The sequence below is a fragment of the Branchiostoma lanceolatum genome, chromosome 4, assembly GCF_035083965.1.
Source record: "Branchiostoma lanceolatum isolate klBraLanc5 chromosome 4, klBraLanc5.hap2, whole genome shotgun sequence".
NCBI lineage: Eukaryota > Metazoa > Chordata > Leptocardii > Amphioxiformes > Branchiostomatidae > Branchiostoma > Branchiostoma lanceolatum.
Genome location: NC_089725.1, coordinates 28,381,901 through 28,401,408, shown reverse-complemented (window position 1 = coordinate 28,401,408; position 19,508 = coordinate 28,381,901). Strand labels below are relative to the sequence as shown.

The following is a 19,508-nucleotide window of genomic DNA, read 5'->3' as shown; positions in this document are numbered from 1 at the left end:
TAGCAATCCACGAGTCATGATTGTACAGGCAGTGCATACTGTCCAAAGCTCTTTTTTTGTATGCCCAACTTAAGATATCATCACTAGGTTCGCTTATATAGGGCGTATTCACGTGACGTCATCACCCCTGCCCTCCGTGGGCGGCCATGTTGGTGTTCACCCTGCAGCGAAGTTTCTCGGTGTCCGACGCTCTCTAAATTTCCAAGGAATGCGAAGTCGTCTGATCGCTGTTTTATTATATGCAAAGAGTCTCCAGCCTCACACCCTTTTCGCTACAAAAATCCAATTTCACCTACTGGAAATGACCCATTATCGACGAGCGAGGTTCCCCTGCAGCAAACCGGCCGCTAAACTGTTTACAGAGTACGCATAAAATCAGTTCACAGCATACAAGTGTTCCAAGGCCTGTAGCCACGTAGTACAGTACGTGTGAGTGTCGTGAGAAATTTTGTTGACAGGGAGTACGTTATGATCGGGAAAGTTCGACGTTGAAAGACCCCCAGTTTATGAATGAACGTATCTCAAGCAACAACTACACGGTGCCGCGACTGTGTTACACAACAGGCCTGTAACTTGCTTTTCGACCAGATACAAAAGGTTTCCATACACACACGTTGATTCTCAAACTTCAACTATTTAGATCCGCTGTTCGTATGTCAGAAATCCACTTTTGTTTCAGTCGTTTAGTCCCTTCGTAATCGTAACCGCACGTAACACGAGAAACGCAAAACCAATCTTACTGTTACCCGACCGGTGTGTGCTTTATCAGTCTCAATCCAACATCTGACCACGAGGCAAAACACCATGATTATGAGACAAAACGTTTTGAAGGGAAATTGTGAATGGCGTAGAAAACATCTGCCATTTATACAGAGAGTTCCATAGGGCTCCACTATCAAGTGAGCACCAACATGGCCGCCAGTGCTCGTTGCTAGGGGGAGGGTCACGTGACTGAATACGCCCTATAAGTTGTTGCCTTCTAGTCCCACAAAGGGACATCTGCTTCAAACAACGGGTAAAATTTATACACAAGATGTTTGAATGAAGGGCTGAGTCAGAACTTACGATTCACAAAACATTCACACAGTACATGTGTAATGAGAAGAGTCCAGTGTATTCCAATTATTTATGATGTTGAAGAATATTTCTTATTTAATATGTGCCATTCTTTCTGAAAGAAATGGTTTTTGTGTAAATTTATTTGTCTCTCTCTGTCTGCATTCTAAAAAGGAATAGAATGCTGGCCAGTTGTCCACATAGCACATGTACATTCTGTCTATCTTGAGTTGCATTTGATGATTGTATCATGTAACCTATGTACATCTCCCCAAGGACAGATACTTTCCCAATATTGTTTGAAATTTGAAAGGCTACAGAGGTTGTTGTGTTGTTCATTAACTTATCAGAAATTCAACTCTTGGCAGTTTTCTCAACACATTTACATTAAATGTTTGTGAATATGAAAATTAAGTGACAACTTACCAGTATCTGGTCATGACATGATTTCTCGGTACTTGTACCTTCTCTCTGCTCTTTGGCACGATGTATATTATAACATGTGACTTTTGTGAGGCTACCAAGATAACAACACTGCTTTCTGATAGATTTACTGATCAAATAACAATCTTTCCAGCAGAAATGATCCTAGGCAAGAAACTGCTGAGAATCTCTCAAGATCATCCAATAAAATCACATTTCATGAAGCATATTTGTTCTGCAAAATTTTGTTTTTGACTCTTAAGTAATTCTTTTACATATTACGATTCAAGTAGTAACATAATCGTTAAGTACAAAATGTTACAATATTCTCAATGTTTACAAAGTCACTTAAATGTGTATTGAAAATAGCAGAGTCACTTGTTTTACTGCAACATTTCAATACCAAAACTGCAGCAGTACATTTTATGTACCAAACTTTGGCATAAGCATGTACATCAATGGGGTATTGGCAAGAGTGGGTACATTTATTTACATTTCAGCAAGTGATAAACTTGTAGTAAACATGAAAAGGCCACTGAAAACGTGTTAATTTAAGGTAGTAAGTAAAGTCAATGTTTTCATTCTTACAATACCAGTGTCCGGGACAGGGTTGTCTCCGGCTTTAGATTTTTTAACGTCCCATTCATTGTTTGGGACGTTAAATTTTTTTTTCCTTTTCAGTGTTGAATTTGTCATTTTAAGCTTAAAAAATACATTTTCATCAGTCTTATCTAATGAAATTGATATTTTTGGGACAGCAAGGGTTGAATTTTATTCCATCCCAACAAGCAAATGTCCAGTACGGAAGGACGGGTCCTGGAAAAGCCCTGGTCCGGGATAATGAATTATACAACCAAAAGTTGAGAGGATCACAGAGTTAACATTTACAATTTGAGATTAGCCTCCTTCTAGCTGGTCTTAAGACCTGCTCTGTTCTGCAAATGTTGCAGGTGGTGCTACGTAGTGGGACACTGCCACCAGTTGATTGTACATTTACGGTTTGTGAAGACTATATTTGCATCATTGACCTGTCCATAACACACACATCTGTACTCCGACACCCCCTGTCCCTGGCTCCTGTGCTCCAGGTGTGTGTAAGTCCCTCCCTCTGTAGCACAGTGCACACCCATCATCGTGTGGTTCTGGACAGAAAAGAGATCAATTCATTAGTGCAAAGAACGTTTCTTGTGAACCATGATTTTACTGGCAGTAACTGTAAGGGGTATCTTTTGTTGCGATAGAAATTTGTCACATTTTTTTCTGAATAACTAACTAATCTTATATTATAGTCAATATGAAGATAACATGTTTTTTTACGTAGCTTTAAAATTGACAGTATCTTGACTTTCCAGGATCTAAAAAGGCTTTAGAACCACAGGCTACTACAGGAATACAGAACCGTTCCTGCACCTGTCCAGTAACTACAATATTAATACAACCTGGCACAAATACTCTGGCAATGAATTTATTGACATCAGTTTTATTTGTACAACTACAGTATCAATCGGGCTGATGCATGCCGGCTGTAGACATCTCTCTCTCCAGGAAGTTCTATTTTAGGCACAGGACCTCCAGTTGGCTCTGGGGACCTCTTGGTACAATGATTACGGTATACAGTATTGTAGTGGAATGAAAGACTTACTGCTTCAGGTCTGAGCCAGTCCAGTTCTGTAGATCCCAGGAAGTCGGACGTAGTGCTGTAGTCCCAGAACCGACAGTCGTCTAACCTGGACACTCCTGATGGCCCTGCTGGACCTGCTGGGCCGCTTGGCCCCTGCGGTAACAAGAAGCCAATGCTATAAACATGAGCATTCATCTTCCTCAGGTAGATAACATTATGGGAGAGGTTGGATTAGTTTGAAACACAAAGTTTGACTCACCTTGATTCTACTCGTAGTGTTGGAAACTACATGTAGCCCAACCTTTGCAGTAACACCAAAACTAGCCGTTGCAACTTGCAGGCCTAGGGCTTCCCTTGCTTGCAGTATTACAGGCTAATGTTTAAGTGCAAGATATTCTGGGGATAGTCTTTGAGTGAGTTAAAGTCTTTCCTATTGTTGTATAGGGGCGGTTCCCAGCTCTGTTTCTATAGGAACACAGGCTCACTACAGCATGGGCTTGTCCACCGGTATAGCAGAGTGTGTTTGCCTCCCATACTCTTTCTCATAAATGCTGAGTGTTAAGCGGAGAAAGCAGTCTACCATTTTTTTAGTACGACTCCGCCAAGGTTTGAACTCCTGACCTTCTGAATGCAAGGTGAACACTCCACCTCCTAGGCCATTGCACTCAGGTTGTTGACATTTACAGCCTTCCTTCATAGCCTACGAAAATATATCTTAAGACGAATGTGACAGCACCTTAACTGTTTGTTATATAACCCACCTGAGCCCCCTGGCTGCCGTTAAACCCACGTGGACCCTCCATCTTGCTGACTGCATCAAGTTCAGCCAGAACGCTGGAGTTCAGTTGACTGAGTTCTGTCTGTAGAGTGTCGCGCACTGTGGATATCTGCTGTACTGTGGCCTGGAGCTGGAAGTTGGGAAAAAGTCTTGGGTTTATGCGTCAACAAAGGATATATATCAAGGAAATATGATATGCAAGATATCAAGATATCAGTTACTTGAGCAACTGTCGGACAGCAATGATGCTGTGCGGATGCTGTCTGAAATGACTGACTGTTTCCTGAGTGAGTGAAATGTTATCCAGTTGCTTGAGTAACTGCTACGGTATCTTGTGTTCATGAATCGTGCATTGAAGTGAGGCAGGTTAGTCCTGGATGAGAATTAGAACATAAGGCCACACCGTTTGTTCTTTTTGGTTCTCAGACATTTAAAGTAACTTATTTTTAGCAAGATGATAACAGAAGGCTGGGAGAATAACTTGATTCTCAATGTATTCCAATTCTGAAACTGGGAGGAGAACATCTGAAACTGTATCAATTGATACATACACTCAGTCAAACTTGGCCAACAATTACCTCCAGTGAAAAAGTCACTTCAAAACATTTTACATCTATTAGTTAAGATCCTGTTGTCTGGAGCAACCACCCCCAGTCGCCACCCATTTTTCCTTAGTCCCTTGTGTGGTTGTTGAGACCAAGTTTGACAGCTTTAATCAGACTGTTTTCTTAGTAAACAAATCTTCCAAATTAGCATTTCTTTTTTCAATTCCGGGAACCAAGAAATCAAACTGGTGTGGTCTTATCACCAGTGTTAGAATGTTCTATCATGAATTTGTGTATATTATTAAGTGACACTGTCTTAGTGTGTTAGTTGTTAACCTGTGACCGTTACCCTGGCCAAGTTACACCAATACATGTTAGTTGGAAGAAACTTTAATTTGTATCTCTACCACTTCATCCTGCCTTCCCACTGCATAGGACAGGTTTTGGAGGCTCACATTCTGCTTCCTTTCCAGCTCAGTCAGCTACACAACAGAGATTGTACTATCAACAGTAGCTACCGTGTGTGATTCACATGTTTTTAAAATAAGTTTCTGACTGATCCATATTTTGGCATTAAAGTATAACATATGAATGCAATAAAACAACATAACAATTGCAAGTTAAGTCAAAAGTATAATCATAGGCTTATCTATTGAATTCTCTTCCTGAAATAGCAACAATGATAAGTGGATTAATCATATTTTGCTTTTCATTATGGTTGCAATAATCTCCTGTGAATGTTTTCAAAATCTTTGCTGTACAAACTTGTTCACAATTCAAATTCTAACTAACAGAAATCAATGACACATCAGAAATTAGGTAAAGCTAACACACTGTAACATGGCTTTCAGTTAGTTTCAGTCTTACCTGATTTTGTAATTCACCTTGTCTGACCATCGTCTGATTGTCCAGGACACTGAGCTGTGCAACAAGCTGTTGATTCTAGACCAAAACATTTTACAGGTTACAACACATAGGGTACTTTATCAGAATGCTCACTTAAAAGAGGAACTATCAAAAGGGTACCAAGCCAGGATGCCATCTTAACTAGGTCAAGCAGACTCCAATTTTTTTTATTAGTAGGTCATAGCTACCTTCAAATCATCCCAGTTGGCCCCTGGGTAACCAGTTCATATATACTGTATCTATTTTGTAGTTTGTACTTGACCATACATAAGTCGCTGTACTTTATGTTAGGTCAATAACGATTTGTGTATATTCAATGGTTAATTGATAGACCAAAAGAAAGAAATTTTTTTTCCATCTTTTTTCAACTTGCGAGTTCAAGATTTAGTAAAAGGAGTAAGAACTTATCGATGTCTCAAAGATGTGTACCTGCATCTCCAGGTGCTGTATCCTGTCCAGTGCAGCTGCCAGCTGGCTGGTCAGGACTGTCGTGTTCCAGGTGTCACCAGTCTGTGCAGCTGTGCCACCTGGAGCCGCACCCTGGTCAGCGGCACCTGATACAACATTGTTTATTGTTTTGTTTATTTTTTGCACAAAAAAGACAAGTACATGTACATTTTAATGCAAACAGTAAAGAAAAACCTGAAACCTCCAAGTTTTTCGATGGTTTCTGCTTAACTGCATTAACTTACATAAATCAAGACAATACTATATACTAGTAGTCTCTGATCATCTCAAATACAGTGAGGTTCCATTTGAACCTTAACTTGAAGGCGATGACATTCCATTATAAGTAGGTGTATTTCAAGGAAAATCTTATAGAAATGTCTACAACAGGGTAAAACAAACATTCAGCGTATGGAGGTTAGGTGATGTCTGTGCTAGCATGTTTGCACATAGGAATTTTCATGTTTAACACAAAAAAAATCCACCTTGGCGTGACACTGCATTTGTGAGGGCGAGCAAGGCCAGCAGCAGGGCCACCACACAGAAGAGGAACAGTAGTACAGGGATGAGGTAGCCTCGCCACTGGTCCTGACACCTGCCGCACACACCACCGGAGCCCTTCTCTATACTCCTGTGCCGGGCTGGTCTGCCTGATACGTACAGCGGATTGGGCTTTCTCCTGTACAGGGTCAACACAAATGCAAATAAGGTGACATTTGCATAATTGGTATCTGTTTATGTTCCACCTGACACGAATTACATATGTTACATGTATTAGACCCTATTATGGACAATACTTGAATTATAAAATGTAAAAGTTTAAGGCCATGTAAATCTATTTCCTTGGTTTTCGGACACTTTAAGATGAAATATAGCAAGCAGAGGGCTGAGAGGAAAATTTCAATATGACCGTATTCACGTCATAACATTAAGTGCACGAATGCATAAACCTGGTCTTCAAGCATTAGTTTTTCCAGTTAAACATTTTTTTAGAATCCGAGGATCAACAACTTGAATTCGGAGGGCCTAATGGCTCACCAATTTACAAACATGTAATATTATACGCATACTAGTAACTCAAATAGTTTCATGCACTTACTTTGAAGTCCTCTCCAGGTCTCCGATCTGTGCGTAGGGGGACTCCTGTGGCCCGTCCGACCCCCCTCCTTGTCCTCTGACCCCCAGGACCACACCCCCCACGTCCACCTCCCTGTGAGGCAGTTCCTCGTACTGATGATAGGCTACATTCTCCACACCTTGTAACGTTACACTTCTCCTGTCTCTCGGATGCTGCAGGATCAGGTGTCCGTCAGGCGCAGCAGGTGTGTTGTTGGGCACACCTTGTCTGTCTCTAAGCAATAGTCCCATGGGAACAGGTTGCAACTGGCCCGCTCTCATATCATCCTGTCCAGGCATCACATTTTGTCCAACTTCCTGTCTGTGACCAACATGAGCAGGATTTTGTAGCACAGTCATCTCCATCTGCGTCCCTCCGTCCACTCGAGGAGCCGGCTTCACAGCCGCAGTTTTCCTGGAGCTGGTCGGCTTCAGGTATCCCTCCTCCTCACTCTCAATGGCCCTGCCTTGGTGGTCCTCCTGCAGCACAACTTTCCCATCCGGTGCCCCCTGGCCCAGCGAGAGGGAAGTGTTGGTGGGCGGGGGGGTACTCTGGCCGGTACGGCGCATCACGTGTTCTTCGTACGTAGGGGGGTTGCTGTCGAGGGATGTCTCCTTTGGCTTGTCCTTGAGTTTGGACATGTATGTGTACCTTTCCGAGAGGGCGGAATCAGGCCTGGGTTGCACACCACCTGGATCCATTGTTGCACCTGTAACAAAGGTACCAAGGTAACTAATTGCAACATGTAGACTGCCTATTTTTATCAAACTGTATGACCTTTACTGTAGTGTTTTGTCATACTCTATTATACTCTACTTGTTTATAATAAATCATGAGTCATGTTCTGGGGCTTGGATGGCTGTTTTTGTTTGAACATAGTTGTGTGTCATGATTCATGACACATAACTATGTTCAACTAAAAACAAAAACAGCCATCCAAGCCCCAGAACAGCCATCACAAAGTGTAATCATACCTGCAATATATCACTAACTCACCAAAAGTCACTAGGCACCTTCAGTGACGGTTTTAGAGCCAATCTAGGCACAGTTTCTCAACAGTATAGGTGTAACCACACCTTTTGTATTGTCCTACCCACAAACATGGGCAGAAGTTATCAGCTTTCAGAAATACCTGTCAGCACTTTTGGCAGTGCTGAACTGCCAAAAACTCCTTGTTGCTACTTTCCAGTGGAGTGATCCTCCCTCACAGAAACAGCAGAGTAGGTGAAATCTAGCAATCCCTGAGCTGAAATGGTGCAGCTACATGTAGGCGAATTACCAGAGCGTGGGAACTAGCCTCAGGCACAGGGGATCCTACCCTTAACATAGATCAATGGACAAGTGTGTTTACCACATACAGCCTGTCTGACAATGCAGAAGTTTGCACCCACATGCACACAGTTATGTAAAACTTCTATCTGATGGAAAGATTATTACCTTCTTCAAATGAGTGACTAATGGACTTCAGTTCCGCCTCAAGAAGACCCACAGCAAAAATTACTTGGAACGGTTCCAAACCACCTGCCCTGGGGGCTTGACACAGAAGCCATAAACAAAACCCCTGATCTACCTGGTAAACAAGTGAAGGACTTGCACAAACAGAACTAGAAAGGTGTTACTTCCACTCCTGCCTACCTGAGAATGATCCGTATAAACCCTTAAGTCTTTAATACCCCAATTGGAGAAAGACAGTATCCAGTGGTGTGTTACTTTTGCTGCTGCATGCACCAGTGGTTACATGGTTGACAGGTGTAACATTCCATGGTTCATGTCAACTTCAATGGAAAACAAATTTCCTGTTTTCTTTAACTTTTTCCATTTTTCAAAATCAGACCAGTTGACTTTATATCTCGACAAGCCTATATAAGATAACATTAAGGCAACAACCCAAAGCCCTGTCATCACGGCTACAGGCGGGGGTGGAGGTGGAATCCCCACACACTCAAAGGTTAAACCGCAAAAGACCGATCATTGAATTTCTCTTGAAAGTTTCCCCTTTGCACTAATTGCAGGGTGATCACCTGTGATCATGAGAGTCGAAATGTCTTTTTCTGTTCTCCCTGTTTCAGATTACACAATAACATGAAACCTGCTGTGACATAACACTATTAAACGGTGTGGTTCTCAGACAGGTGGGGAACGTTACAAATTGAGAAGGACGTCCCTGCCAAGGCAATGTTGAGTCAGACACAGGGTCAACATAGTAGGAAGACAGCCCAAGGACAACTGTCGCTTCTGTATCATGACTCCCTAGTGAGACACTGAGACCATTGATACTGTTCTCCAGTGTTTCCACTCGGAATGAATACACGAAGTTCTTCCCCTGACTGGCAGCGGTGAATAGCTAGCGGCTGTGTGATTCAGAGGGAAGGAACGCTAGCTGCCATGATATCAACAAACAGCCGCCAGACAATGTCACCGATAACTATCTTCTCATTTCTTGGGGACCGTGACCTCCGTTCTAGGTTACTCATTGTATTTCCGTGGCATCTGCTAGATTAATGGAGTGTTGACGAAGAGAGCAGGATGTTGGACCTGAATCAGTTCCCCCGAAAGGAACAACATTGCTGAATCTCAGTGTTAACTGTTGTGATAACATACTGAGACGTGTTGAAGGTTTACCCGTGAAACAAAATAACTTTAAGCAGCTGAAAGTAATCCGTACTTGGACAGCTTTACTTACCTCAGGCGATGAAGGATTCCGGAGTTCAATGAACTATAGCCAGGTCTGAAACGTCGTTGCTAGTTTGTAAGATTCCGACTGACCGTGAAGAAAAGACGAGCCGTGCTTGCGTGGCGCGGTACCGGTAGCGGTCACGCCCCTTGGCTTGTAACAGGACTGGTGCCAGGTTTCCGCTACTGTTGTGTTGACTCTACAGGTTTCACAGCCTTAAAACTTCCTCCAGCCCGAGTTTTACTTCTGCTGAGCGGTTCTCCAGTTTCGCGAGAAGGTTGTAACGTTTAAGTGTTTGCTCCGGAAGACACACATATTGGATCTTTACCCACAAAGACTAGAGAGAATTCTGAAAGGCTTCGCAGGCGTGGTGCTGTGACAACAGGAACTTGACACTTAAGACGCTCGTCACGTGACACGTCCTTATTTAGATAACATGCAACAAGTGGTCACAGTATCGTTACACAGGATAGCGCTGAGGCGAAATACGGCCGCAGCAAGTTAATCTTATGGATATGGCCCTGGAGGTGGTGTATTCCAGGTTAACAGGGATGATTTGATTGTCACACACAGGCCAGATCTAGACACAGACTGTGAGATCATTTGGACACAGACTCAACTAGCAGGAAAGAAACCACTAATGATTGGTACATACTATAGACCTCCATCGGACCAGGGCAATAGCCTGGATGAACTGGACAAGTCCATAAGTAAGATGGGACCTAAAATTAACTCTGACAACGTGATCATCCTTGGAGACTTTAACACACCTGGTATAAATTGGGATGCTAGCACTACAGATAACACTCAGAGCAATCCAGGACAGGCACAGAAGCTACTGCACTTAGTGGATAACCATGGGTTATTCCAAACAGTTCAAGAGCCCACTAGGAATGGTAATCTTTTGGACCTGGTCTTAGTTAATAACCCAAACATAATCGAAAAGACCACAGTAGTTCCTGGAATAAGTGACCACGACATGGTATTGGTGGATGTCAACCTTGCACCCAAACAAAACAGGAAACCCAAGAGAAAAGTGTACATTCGAACTAAAGCTGATGAACCGGCCATCAAGAGTGACCTAAGTGATTATGCAACGAACTTTAACAAACGAACCGAGGATATGTCCGTGACACAGAAGTGGGATGATTTTAAAGACAAAATAAAGCACACGATGAACTTGCACATCCCTAGTAAAACAACATCAAGCAGATACAACCTGCCTTGGTTCAACAGAAACCTAAGAAGGCATTGTCGTAAGAAACAACGTCTTTACAACAAAGCTAAGAGAACAGGGCGAGAGGAAGACATGAACAAATACAAGAGAGTTAAGAAGGGCGTACAGAAAAGCATAAGAGCAGCACATTCAAAATATGTGGCAGACATACTGGGGGAAGCCATAATTGACAAACCCAAAACATTCTGGTCATACATAAAAGGCCTAAGAAGAGACCTTGTCGGCGTAGCCCCTCTAAAGATTGGTAATTCCATTGTCAGTGATAGCGAGAAAAAAGCAGAGGCACTCAGTTCACAGTTTAAAAGTGTGTTCACAGAGGAAGACACAACAAACATGCCAACTCTCGGACAGCCCTGTACCCCTCCCATGGAACACATAGTGATTTCCCCTAATGGTGTCGAAAAAATGCTCCAAGGTCTCAATCCGTCTAAAGCATCTGGTCCAGACCAAATACCTCCTTGGTTCCTCAAAATGACAGCCACCGAAATAGCACCTGTGTTAACCAATATTTTCCAACACTCGTTAGACACAGGAGAAATTCCCAAAGACTGGAGGGATGCAAATATATGTGCCATTTTTAAAAAGGGAGATAGAGCTGTCCCCGGCAACTACCGACCTGTATCACTGACCTGTATATCCTGCAAACTACTTGAACACATTATCCATAGTCATGTCATGAAACACTTAGAAAGTTTCAACATATTGACTGACTACCAACATGGATTCAGAGCAAAGCGATCCACAGAAACACAGCTTATATTGACAGCTCATGACATAGCTGGCGCACTGAACAGTAAAAAACAGGTAGATCTAGCAATTCTTGATTTTACTAAAGCTTTCGATAAAGTCCCACATAGCAGACTCATCACTAAACTAGAGCACTACGGAATTCAAGGCACCACACTAAATTGGTTGAAGGCTTTCTTGACCAATAGGGAACAGACGGTAGTGGTAGAAGGTAAGGCCTCAGCTCCAGTTAGAGTTGCGTCAGGCGTACCACAGGGAACTGTTCTGGGACCGTTACTCTTCCTCCTGTACATAAATGACTTACCAGACCGGCTTGATTCAAATGTTAGGTTATTTGCCGATGACTGCCTGTTATATATAGAGTTGTCCACACAGAGTGATTCACAGCTTTTGCAAGAAGATTTGAACACACTCGAAGAATGGCAAAGCAGATGGCTAATGCAGTTTAATCCGGAAAAATGTTACATCATGCATATAACAAACAAACGAAACCCAATTGTAACCACCTACCAGTTCTGTGGACAGGCTCTAGCAACAGCAAAGAGCCACCCGTACCTAGGCGTTACATTAACAACGGGGCTAAAGTGGAACACCCATATCAACAAAGTAACAACTAAGGCTAAACAGACATTGGGAGTGATCAAACGTAATTTGTGGGCATGCCCAGCAAAGGTAAAATCACTTGCATACACGTCTCTAGTAAGACCAAACCTTGAATATGCTGCAACAGTTTGGGATCCATACACAAAGAAGGATATAGATAAACTCGAGAGGGTGCAGAACCAAGCTGCCAGATTCTGCACGAACAACTATGAAAGGGGCGCCAGTGTAACAAAAATGAAAGCAGACCTGCAATGGATGTCACGTGAGGACAGGAGAACAATGTCCAGACTTTGCATGATGTACAAGATGACTAATAAACTTGTGGACGTACCGACTGATAAGTATCTAATGCCAGCTCAGAAGAGGACCAGAAATAGTCATGCTTTTAAGTACCAGAGTTATCAGCCAAGGATTGACGTGTTTAAAAATTCGTATTTCCCGAGAACCATAGTAGAATGGAACTCGTTGTCATCAAGTACTGTAGGAGCTTCATCACTAAGTAGCTTTAAAGAACGGTTGCAGTCAGATATGCAAAGACTAGGTGTAACAGACCGTTCGGTGTAATATGACCAGCTGCTGCCGCGCCGCGTGCCTGCGAAGCTGGTGTGTTACGCCTGATGGCGGTTATACCGGCTATATAGATACAGATACAGAACATCAAATACAGACTCAAAATCAAGTGCGAGAGCGCGAAAAAAACAAGACGCCTTTAGAGTTTCAAAGAAGAGAACATGAACGCTGTAACATGAACTGAAGCGTCAAAACATGGTATCGCACCCAAAATGTCTTTTATTCCAGCATTCAAGAAGTACAGAAAGTGACAATACTTGGTAACCCCACTATCACCATAACCACTCTGAAGACATAGAGACTTGCAATTGGGTTTACCAAAACGCATTACACATTATGTAATATATAATTTTGATATTACGTTATCACAGATTCTTGACTTTAAGATAAAACACCAAAGTTGTAAAATTAAACCCCGGATCCTCCTGAATTTGAATACCCATTTCTATGGAAAAAAAGTTATCATTCTTGAATACAATAGATATTCTTAAATGTTTTATATGCTGATAATGTCAAATGAAAGACACTTTTTTTATCTAGTATGTTCCAACTTTGTAGTTGGAACATACTATATATATATATATATATATATATAACCTGGCGGATCCTTCCCACAGCTGAGTAGATATAAGTACAGAGGCGGTTCCGTATCATTCATGTATTTCCAGCACTACCGAATTAAGAGGGAAAAACAAGAAGAGTTCGACATCTCCAAACCATCACCATTCAGTATCATTAGTAACTATGGGTCTCACATAATGCGCATAATATGTGACTTAAAATGCTCCCTTCCACATAAGTTGCATGTGTCACAAATGTGAAATTGCCACCATCTACTAATGACTCGTTAGTTTGATAAGAAGTGTCTTATCAGTATTGTTTATATGAAGTCATTATTTCCTATGTCCAAATTACATATGTTGCAAATATGAAAGTTTTATCCTTTTCCAGGAAGCTAGTATAGCATTTTCTCACTTATCATGCCAATGATGTCCAAATTTACATATCTTCTGTCTGATGATATTAACCTTTGTCTAACCTACGTGTGTCACTACTGACTACACTATGAATCTGCCATCGTTTACCACCACTTTTCTCATTATGTAAATTAGGTCATGATTTACATGATCTATATCCACCAATGTTCCTCTCTAGCCTAGTTATATATGTAATGAGTATAAAGACTCTGTCATTCAACACTTTTGAAATATAAGATTTCCTCATTAATTATGCAAATAAAGATCTAATTTGCACAATTCACATATCATTATGAATTCACAACTTTCGAGCAAGTACAACTGTAGATGCCTCGGTTATTTCATCATCTCCAGATATCAAGTAGGCTTCTCTTGCCATCTTTTTCATGTCATCCAAGAATTCCTCGTGCTCGTCTTTGGGTATGCAGTGCATGAGCGGGTAAACAGCACGGAGGGTTTCCATCAGCTTTTCCTCAGACTCGACAAGCTGCCGGTGCTCCACAAGACTACAGGAGAGGACCTCAAATCCACACTCCTCCAGAAGGCGACTACGATGGTTCGTGCGATCGCTGGAAGGCCACGGAAAGTTGGGCACGGAATCCTTCAAGTAGATTTTCCACTTGGGATGCGCTGTCATTTTCGAGTTGGTTTGGACGATGTTGCTCTTGTCACTGCCGAAAATCATCAAGATTTCTCCACGAGGCTTCAGGCAAGAATGGAGCGCTTTCAGCGCCGTTACCTTGTCCTGGACCCAGTGTAGCACGAAGAAAGAGACTACCTTATTGAAAGCACCTTGCCACTCAGGCTCGAAGGTGGATACGTCAGTGACATCAGCTACGTGATAGAGAATGTTTGGGAAGGAGTTCCGCTGATTGCAATAGCTACAGAAACAAAACAAAACAAAATCCTCTCCTCAAACTTTCATTCGTGATATCAAAATGTCAGACTGCAAACGGACGAATCCAACAAGCAAACCACACCAGATACGTAATGGTAAATGCCCATTGCAAAGATTAGGGAACAACTGGTACCTGATGAAGTCAGATGACACATCAAATCCCACCACGGAAGCGACCCCTGGCTGTTGGGAGATGTACTTGCAGGTCTCCCCCGTGCCACACCCAGCGTCCAAAACTGTTTCGCCCTCCTCCCACTGCATGTACTGCTGCAGCGCCTCAAGTCCAGCACAGTGCTGGAAGGAGCGGTTCTGGGAATAGTTCTTAGGCTTCGTTGTGTCCATTTTCTGTGTTAAAAGATTTTAAAAAAGAGTACTAGAAAGACGACATTTTCCAGCATGCAAACACAGCATATTTCACCGTCCTCTCTCCCTCCTCATCCAAAAACGGACTGTTCCACATCAACCTTATGCAGAAATTGACCATCCCAAAGTCACTCCTACCCATACAGGTAGAAGTCCTAATTTGCATAATCTACATTCACATCTTCTTGAGTTATGCTGTTCACAAACAAACAAACAGACACACACACACACACACACACACACACACACACACACACACACACACACACACACACACACACACACACACACACACACAAACACACACACACACACACACAGGCCCGAATGCATAACCTTCTTGGCGAAGGTAAACTGGCATTGTACGTCTGTGGGTCGGTCGTAAAAGCATCGGTCTTGACTCTTGTGTTTAGAGGCACCATTAGCTCAGAATGTTGCGCTTTAGTGACCCGCCCATCATCCGGCGCCGCCGCCACCGCCGGACAGCAGAGTTTGCGTTAGTTTGCGAGCACAGATTAAGGGTATCACTGACACAAGCCTGGGAGTTCATTTGGGGCTACGATTGATTTGGCATTAACTAAAACGCAAACAGTGCCAGAGCTAATTGAAGTGCCTGTGTCAATTTGTCGAAAATTTGCAAGGTCGTCGTCATTTGTTGACGCCAACAGGTCACAGTCCAGTGAGATAGGGGCTTTATAAGGACCCTGTCACACTTGTGCGTATATACAGGCCCGCGTGAGTTGCGTATTAACATGTTTTTGGTCAAGATTGAGTTTTCAGCCCAAGAAGTCATTTCCTTGATTCGACAAGTAGGCTGCACAATGGTGGGTCAACGCAGAAAACAACTTCTTCCCCGCAAACTTTCCTTAAATCTAAGAAATGTTAATGCGCAACTCATGCGCACTTGAATATACGCACAAGTGTGACAGGGCCCTTATAAAGAACAATACAATTCCGAAGTACACGTCGCAGTGCACGGTCTGATTCTGTTACTATGCGTACAAAATGTTTTAAAAACGATAAAGCACTCACCGATTTGACGAAGACAGGCGAGATTCTGCTGCTGATGGTGTGACAGACTTGTCAACGAGGCACGAGTTGCTGAAAAACCGGATTTCTCTTTTATCGCAACGAGCAAACGGCTGGAGACATGTAACGGCCTCGACCCTTTGCTGTCTAACATATAATTAGATTCCTCGACCTCCTACCAAATGATCTACCAACAGACCAAATATCATCACGGCCCATCCACATCTTCTTTGGTTATGCTGTTTACAAACAAAACAAACAAACAAACAAACAAACAAACAAACAAACAGACTGACAGGCAGACACAGGCCCAAATGCAACCTTCTTAGCGAAGGTAAACAGGCATTGTCGGTCGGTCGTAAAAGCATCGGTCTACTGTTACTACTAGTATTAGTGGCGCCATCAGCTCAGAATGAACATAGATCTATTACATGTAAGTTAGTAACACAATGAAATTTAAAAAAAAACTGACCAATTAACCAACACACATACAGTGCCATTGCCATTGAAGTGCCGGAGTTAATTGGGAAAGCATGTCATCCTGCACTATTGACAACACAGTTGGAAGAAAATGCATCAAATCAATGACACGTACTGAGAGCATCCTCGCTCTTTATCTTTAACTACCAGGAACAGTTGTACAGGCCAGGTAAGATGAGGTGAATGCCGGGGTTACGCGAGGATAACTCACAGAGCTTGCTCTGGAACTGCAGGGACGTTTTTAACAATCTTTCTCGGATAACTGACTCGCAAGGAACGACGGATTTCCCTGATATTCGATATGCAGGCAGCTTAGACAGAGATGTACACAATCAGCCTAAAATTAAGACATAACTTGCATAATGAATGAGGAAATCCCAGTCCTTTTCACGTGTACTGTTGCTATACAGTTATGTTCACTTGCACTGTTACTGTACAGAGTCATGTTCACTTTCACTGTTACTGTACAGAGTCATGTTCACTTTCACTGTTGCTATTCAAAGCCATGTTTACTTGTACTGCTGTTACACAGAGCCATGTTCACTTGCACGCGCACACACACGCACACAAGCGCGCGAGCTGTCACACACACACACACACACACACACACACACACACACATTTAATCACACACATTTAATCACACTCGCAAATACGCGCGCGCACGCACCATGACACCCACACACTAACACCATCATTGACGTGCGGACAAACACACAAACATAGCAACCCCCTCCGTGAAGGTTTAACAAAATACTATTCCTTTTACTAGTGCTGTAATGTCTGACATACGTAACTCCGTCACCCAACACCGTACGCTCTTGTACACTTTTTCGTGACTGCAGTTCCAATGAAAACGAAAACGTTTGCCGTTATATATATTTTCGAATTTGTACTGACAGAAAACTTCCTGTAATTCGTCCATATCAGAAACGCTTGAATCAGCCTAGCCATCTACCTTGCCTTATAAAGTACAACACATTTCTGCACAGCGCAGCACACTGTCCGTCTGATTCTGCTATTTATCTCCTGCATTCGTACAAAATGTATCTAAAAAAACAACGACCAAATACCCACCGATTTGAAGAAGAGAGGCGATATTCTGATGGCTGACGGTATGACAGAATGTACGTCTCGAGAGCAACTAAAGCCGCTGTCACACTTGTGCGTATATACAAGCCCGCATGAGTTGCTTATTGAGTTAAATCAAATAGAAGATGAGCGGCACTTCATTTTAGATTGTAAACTTTACGATATAGAAAGAAATGTTCTTTTCAAATGTATTAATGAGAAATTCCCATACTTTGAATATTTAAACGCAACGGATAAATTCATATTTTTGTTGCGTCTAGATAACCCTTGTATAAGAAACATGATCTGTTCATACATCTACACATGTACAAAGAAGCGAGAAGAAGTTGACTTTACTAGATTAGCTTAGCTTATCCTTTTCTTCTACCATGTATGTTTACACAATGTACTGTACATATTTCACTGTATATGTCACTTACATGTTAGTTAGGTTTGTGTTAAACGACCTGTATCTAGCCCCTCGGGGCATGAACATACAATAAAGGTCTTCAATCATCATCATCATTAACATGTTTTTGGTTTAGGTTAAGTTTGCAGCCGAAGAAATGATTTCTTTGGTTTCATAACTAGACTGCTCAACGGTGGGTCAAAGTAGAAAACAACTTCCTCCCCGCAAAATTTACTTAAGCCAAACATATGTTAATGCGCAACTCATGCGCACTTGAATATACGCACAAGTGTGACAGGGCCCTAACCTGGGTCCCGTCTGTCGCGCGGTGGGTCGTAAAAGTAACTGTCTACTGTAGAGGCGCCATCGGCTCGGAATGTCGCGCCTCGGGGTACCACAGATTATCACTATCAAAGACGCCTGGGAGTTCATTTGGGGCTACGATTGATTTGACATCTTAATTGAGCGTATTAAAGATTTTAACAACACACCGTAGATATAAGCACATTCTGTATATCCTTAGATAACCTCGGCCAAACACAAACCTTGGTACAGTCATCTTTACATAGTATTAACGTTATTTTTTTGACGGCATGGCTGGTTTTGATTCGTATTTTGGTATAATCTGAATTTGATGTAAAAATCGTTTTGAAGAAGCTTCCATTAGAACAATGACGAGGTAGCACCGCTCTAGTGTATATCAAGAATAAAGACGCATCAAACTTTGTGTCAAAGTCATTGACAAAATGACATCATGTTTACTAAAATCACTTTTACCAAGCCATATCGTAAAAACAACACGAAAACATGAAAATCCGGGTCAAGACATAGATCTGTTAGTAGCACAATCAACTAAAAAAAAACTGACCAATTAACCAACACACACACAGTGCCAGAGCTAATTGAAGTGCCGGAGTTAATTGAAAAGTTTTATTGCAAATTCCTGCCCGTAGGCTAATTGCAAGTACATGTACATGTAACACGGAGTGGACGGACAGACAATAATGAACAGTATAACAAATGTCTACTCTAGTCTTAACTACTGCCACTAAGTTCTAACTTATTGAGTTCGACTTCTTTTTCCGAGACTGTGGAAGACGAATGATCCCACTTTTTCTGTGATATGTGGGTTTTGTGATGTTAAGAGGAGAGTAGTTTTCTTTTCGTCTGAAAACGTGGAGAAATTAGGATGAAATATAGTGGCCTCTTTAAACAGCTCATTTCTTTCGTTGTCGTAGAATGGACAACTTGACATAAAATGTATTTCGTCTTCCACCTTGTTTGACATACAGTATTTACAAGTTCTTTCGCACACAGGTAAGTTCTTGTACCGCCCTTTCTCAATTTCAAGGGGGTGGGCACTAATTCTAATTTTGCTAATTGCAGAGCGTAAATCGAAGTTATCTAATTCTAAATATTTTTCCATGGTATAAGTTGTTTTACATGTCTTATAAAACCTTAGCTTGCCAGTATCAATACTCAAATTGTGACAGAAAGTTTGAATATACGTATTGGTAATTCTGGACCTTAACATAGTACATATTGACTTGATATCGC

General features: G+C 42.1%; 2 protein-coding genes across 2 annotated transcripts; both read right to left on the bottom strand.

Moving 5' to 3' along the window:
• Positions 1–1,095: 1,095 nt before the first annotated feature.
• On the bottom strand, positions 1,096–8,161 carry LOC136432022 (uncharacterized). Its single transcript, XM_066423037.1, has 9 exons — positions 7,970–8,161; positions 6,876–7,602; positions 6,262–6,455; positions 5,759–5,883; positions 5,291–5,365; positions 4,831–4,905; positions 3,862–4,008; positions 3,122–3,253; positions 1,096–2,621 (listed from the first exon to the last, which is right to left on the bottom strand). The coding sequence occupies exons 2-9, from the start codon at positions 7,592–7,594 to the stop codon at positions 2,436–2,438; spliced, it is 1,653 nt and encodes a 550-aa protein (XP_066279134.1). The 5' UTR covers positions 7,595–7,602; positions 7,970–8,161; the 3' UTR covers positions 1,096–2,435.
• A 5,838-nt stretch (positions 8,162–13,999) lies between these two features.
• LOC136432021 (juvenile hormone acid O-methyltransferase-like) lies at positions 14,000–14,941 on the bottom strand. Its single transcript, XM_066423036.1, has 2 exons — positions 14,733–14,941; positions 14,000–14,582 (listed from the first exon to the last, which is right to left on the bottom strand). The coding sequence occupies exons 1-2, from the start codon at positions 14,939–14,941 to the stop codon at positions 14,000–14,002; spliced, it is 792 nt and encodes a 263-aa protein (XP_066279133.1).
• Between the last annotated feature and the right edge of the window lie 4,567 nt (positions 14,942–19,508).

Excerpts from the sequence above, each read along its gene's own strand:
- LOC136432021 (XM_066423036.1), bottom strand. The coding sequence starts at position 14,941 with ATGGACACAACGAAGCCTAAGAACTATTCCCAGAACCGCTCCTTCCAG. Across the intron at positions 14,583-14,732 it reads GTGTCATCTGACTTCATCAG|CTATTGCAATCAGCGGAACT; the intron begins GTACCAGTTGTT and ends TTGTTTCTGTAG.
- LOC136432022 (XM_066423037.1), bottom strand. The coding sequence starts at position 7,594 with ATGGATCCAGGTGGTGTGCAACCCAGGCCTGATTCCGCCCTCTCGGAA. Across the intron at positions 5,366-5,758 it reads TACAGCACCTGGAGATGCAG|AATCAACAGCTTGTTGCACA; the intron begins GTACACATCTTT and ends GTTTTGGTCTAG. Across the intron at positions 4,009-4,830 it reads TGGGAAGGCAGGATGAAGTG|CTCCAGGCCACAGTACAGCA; the intron begins GTAGAGATACAA and ends CCCAACTTCCAG.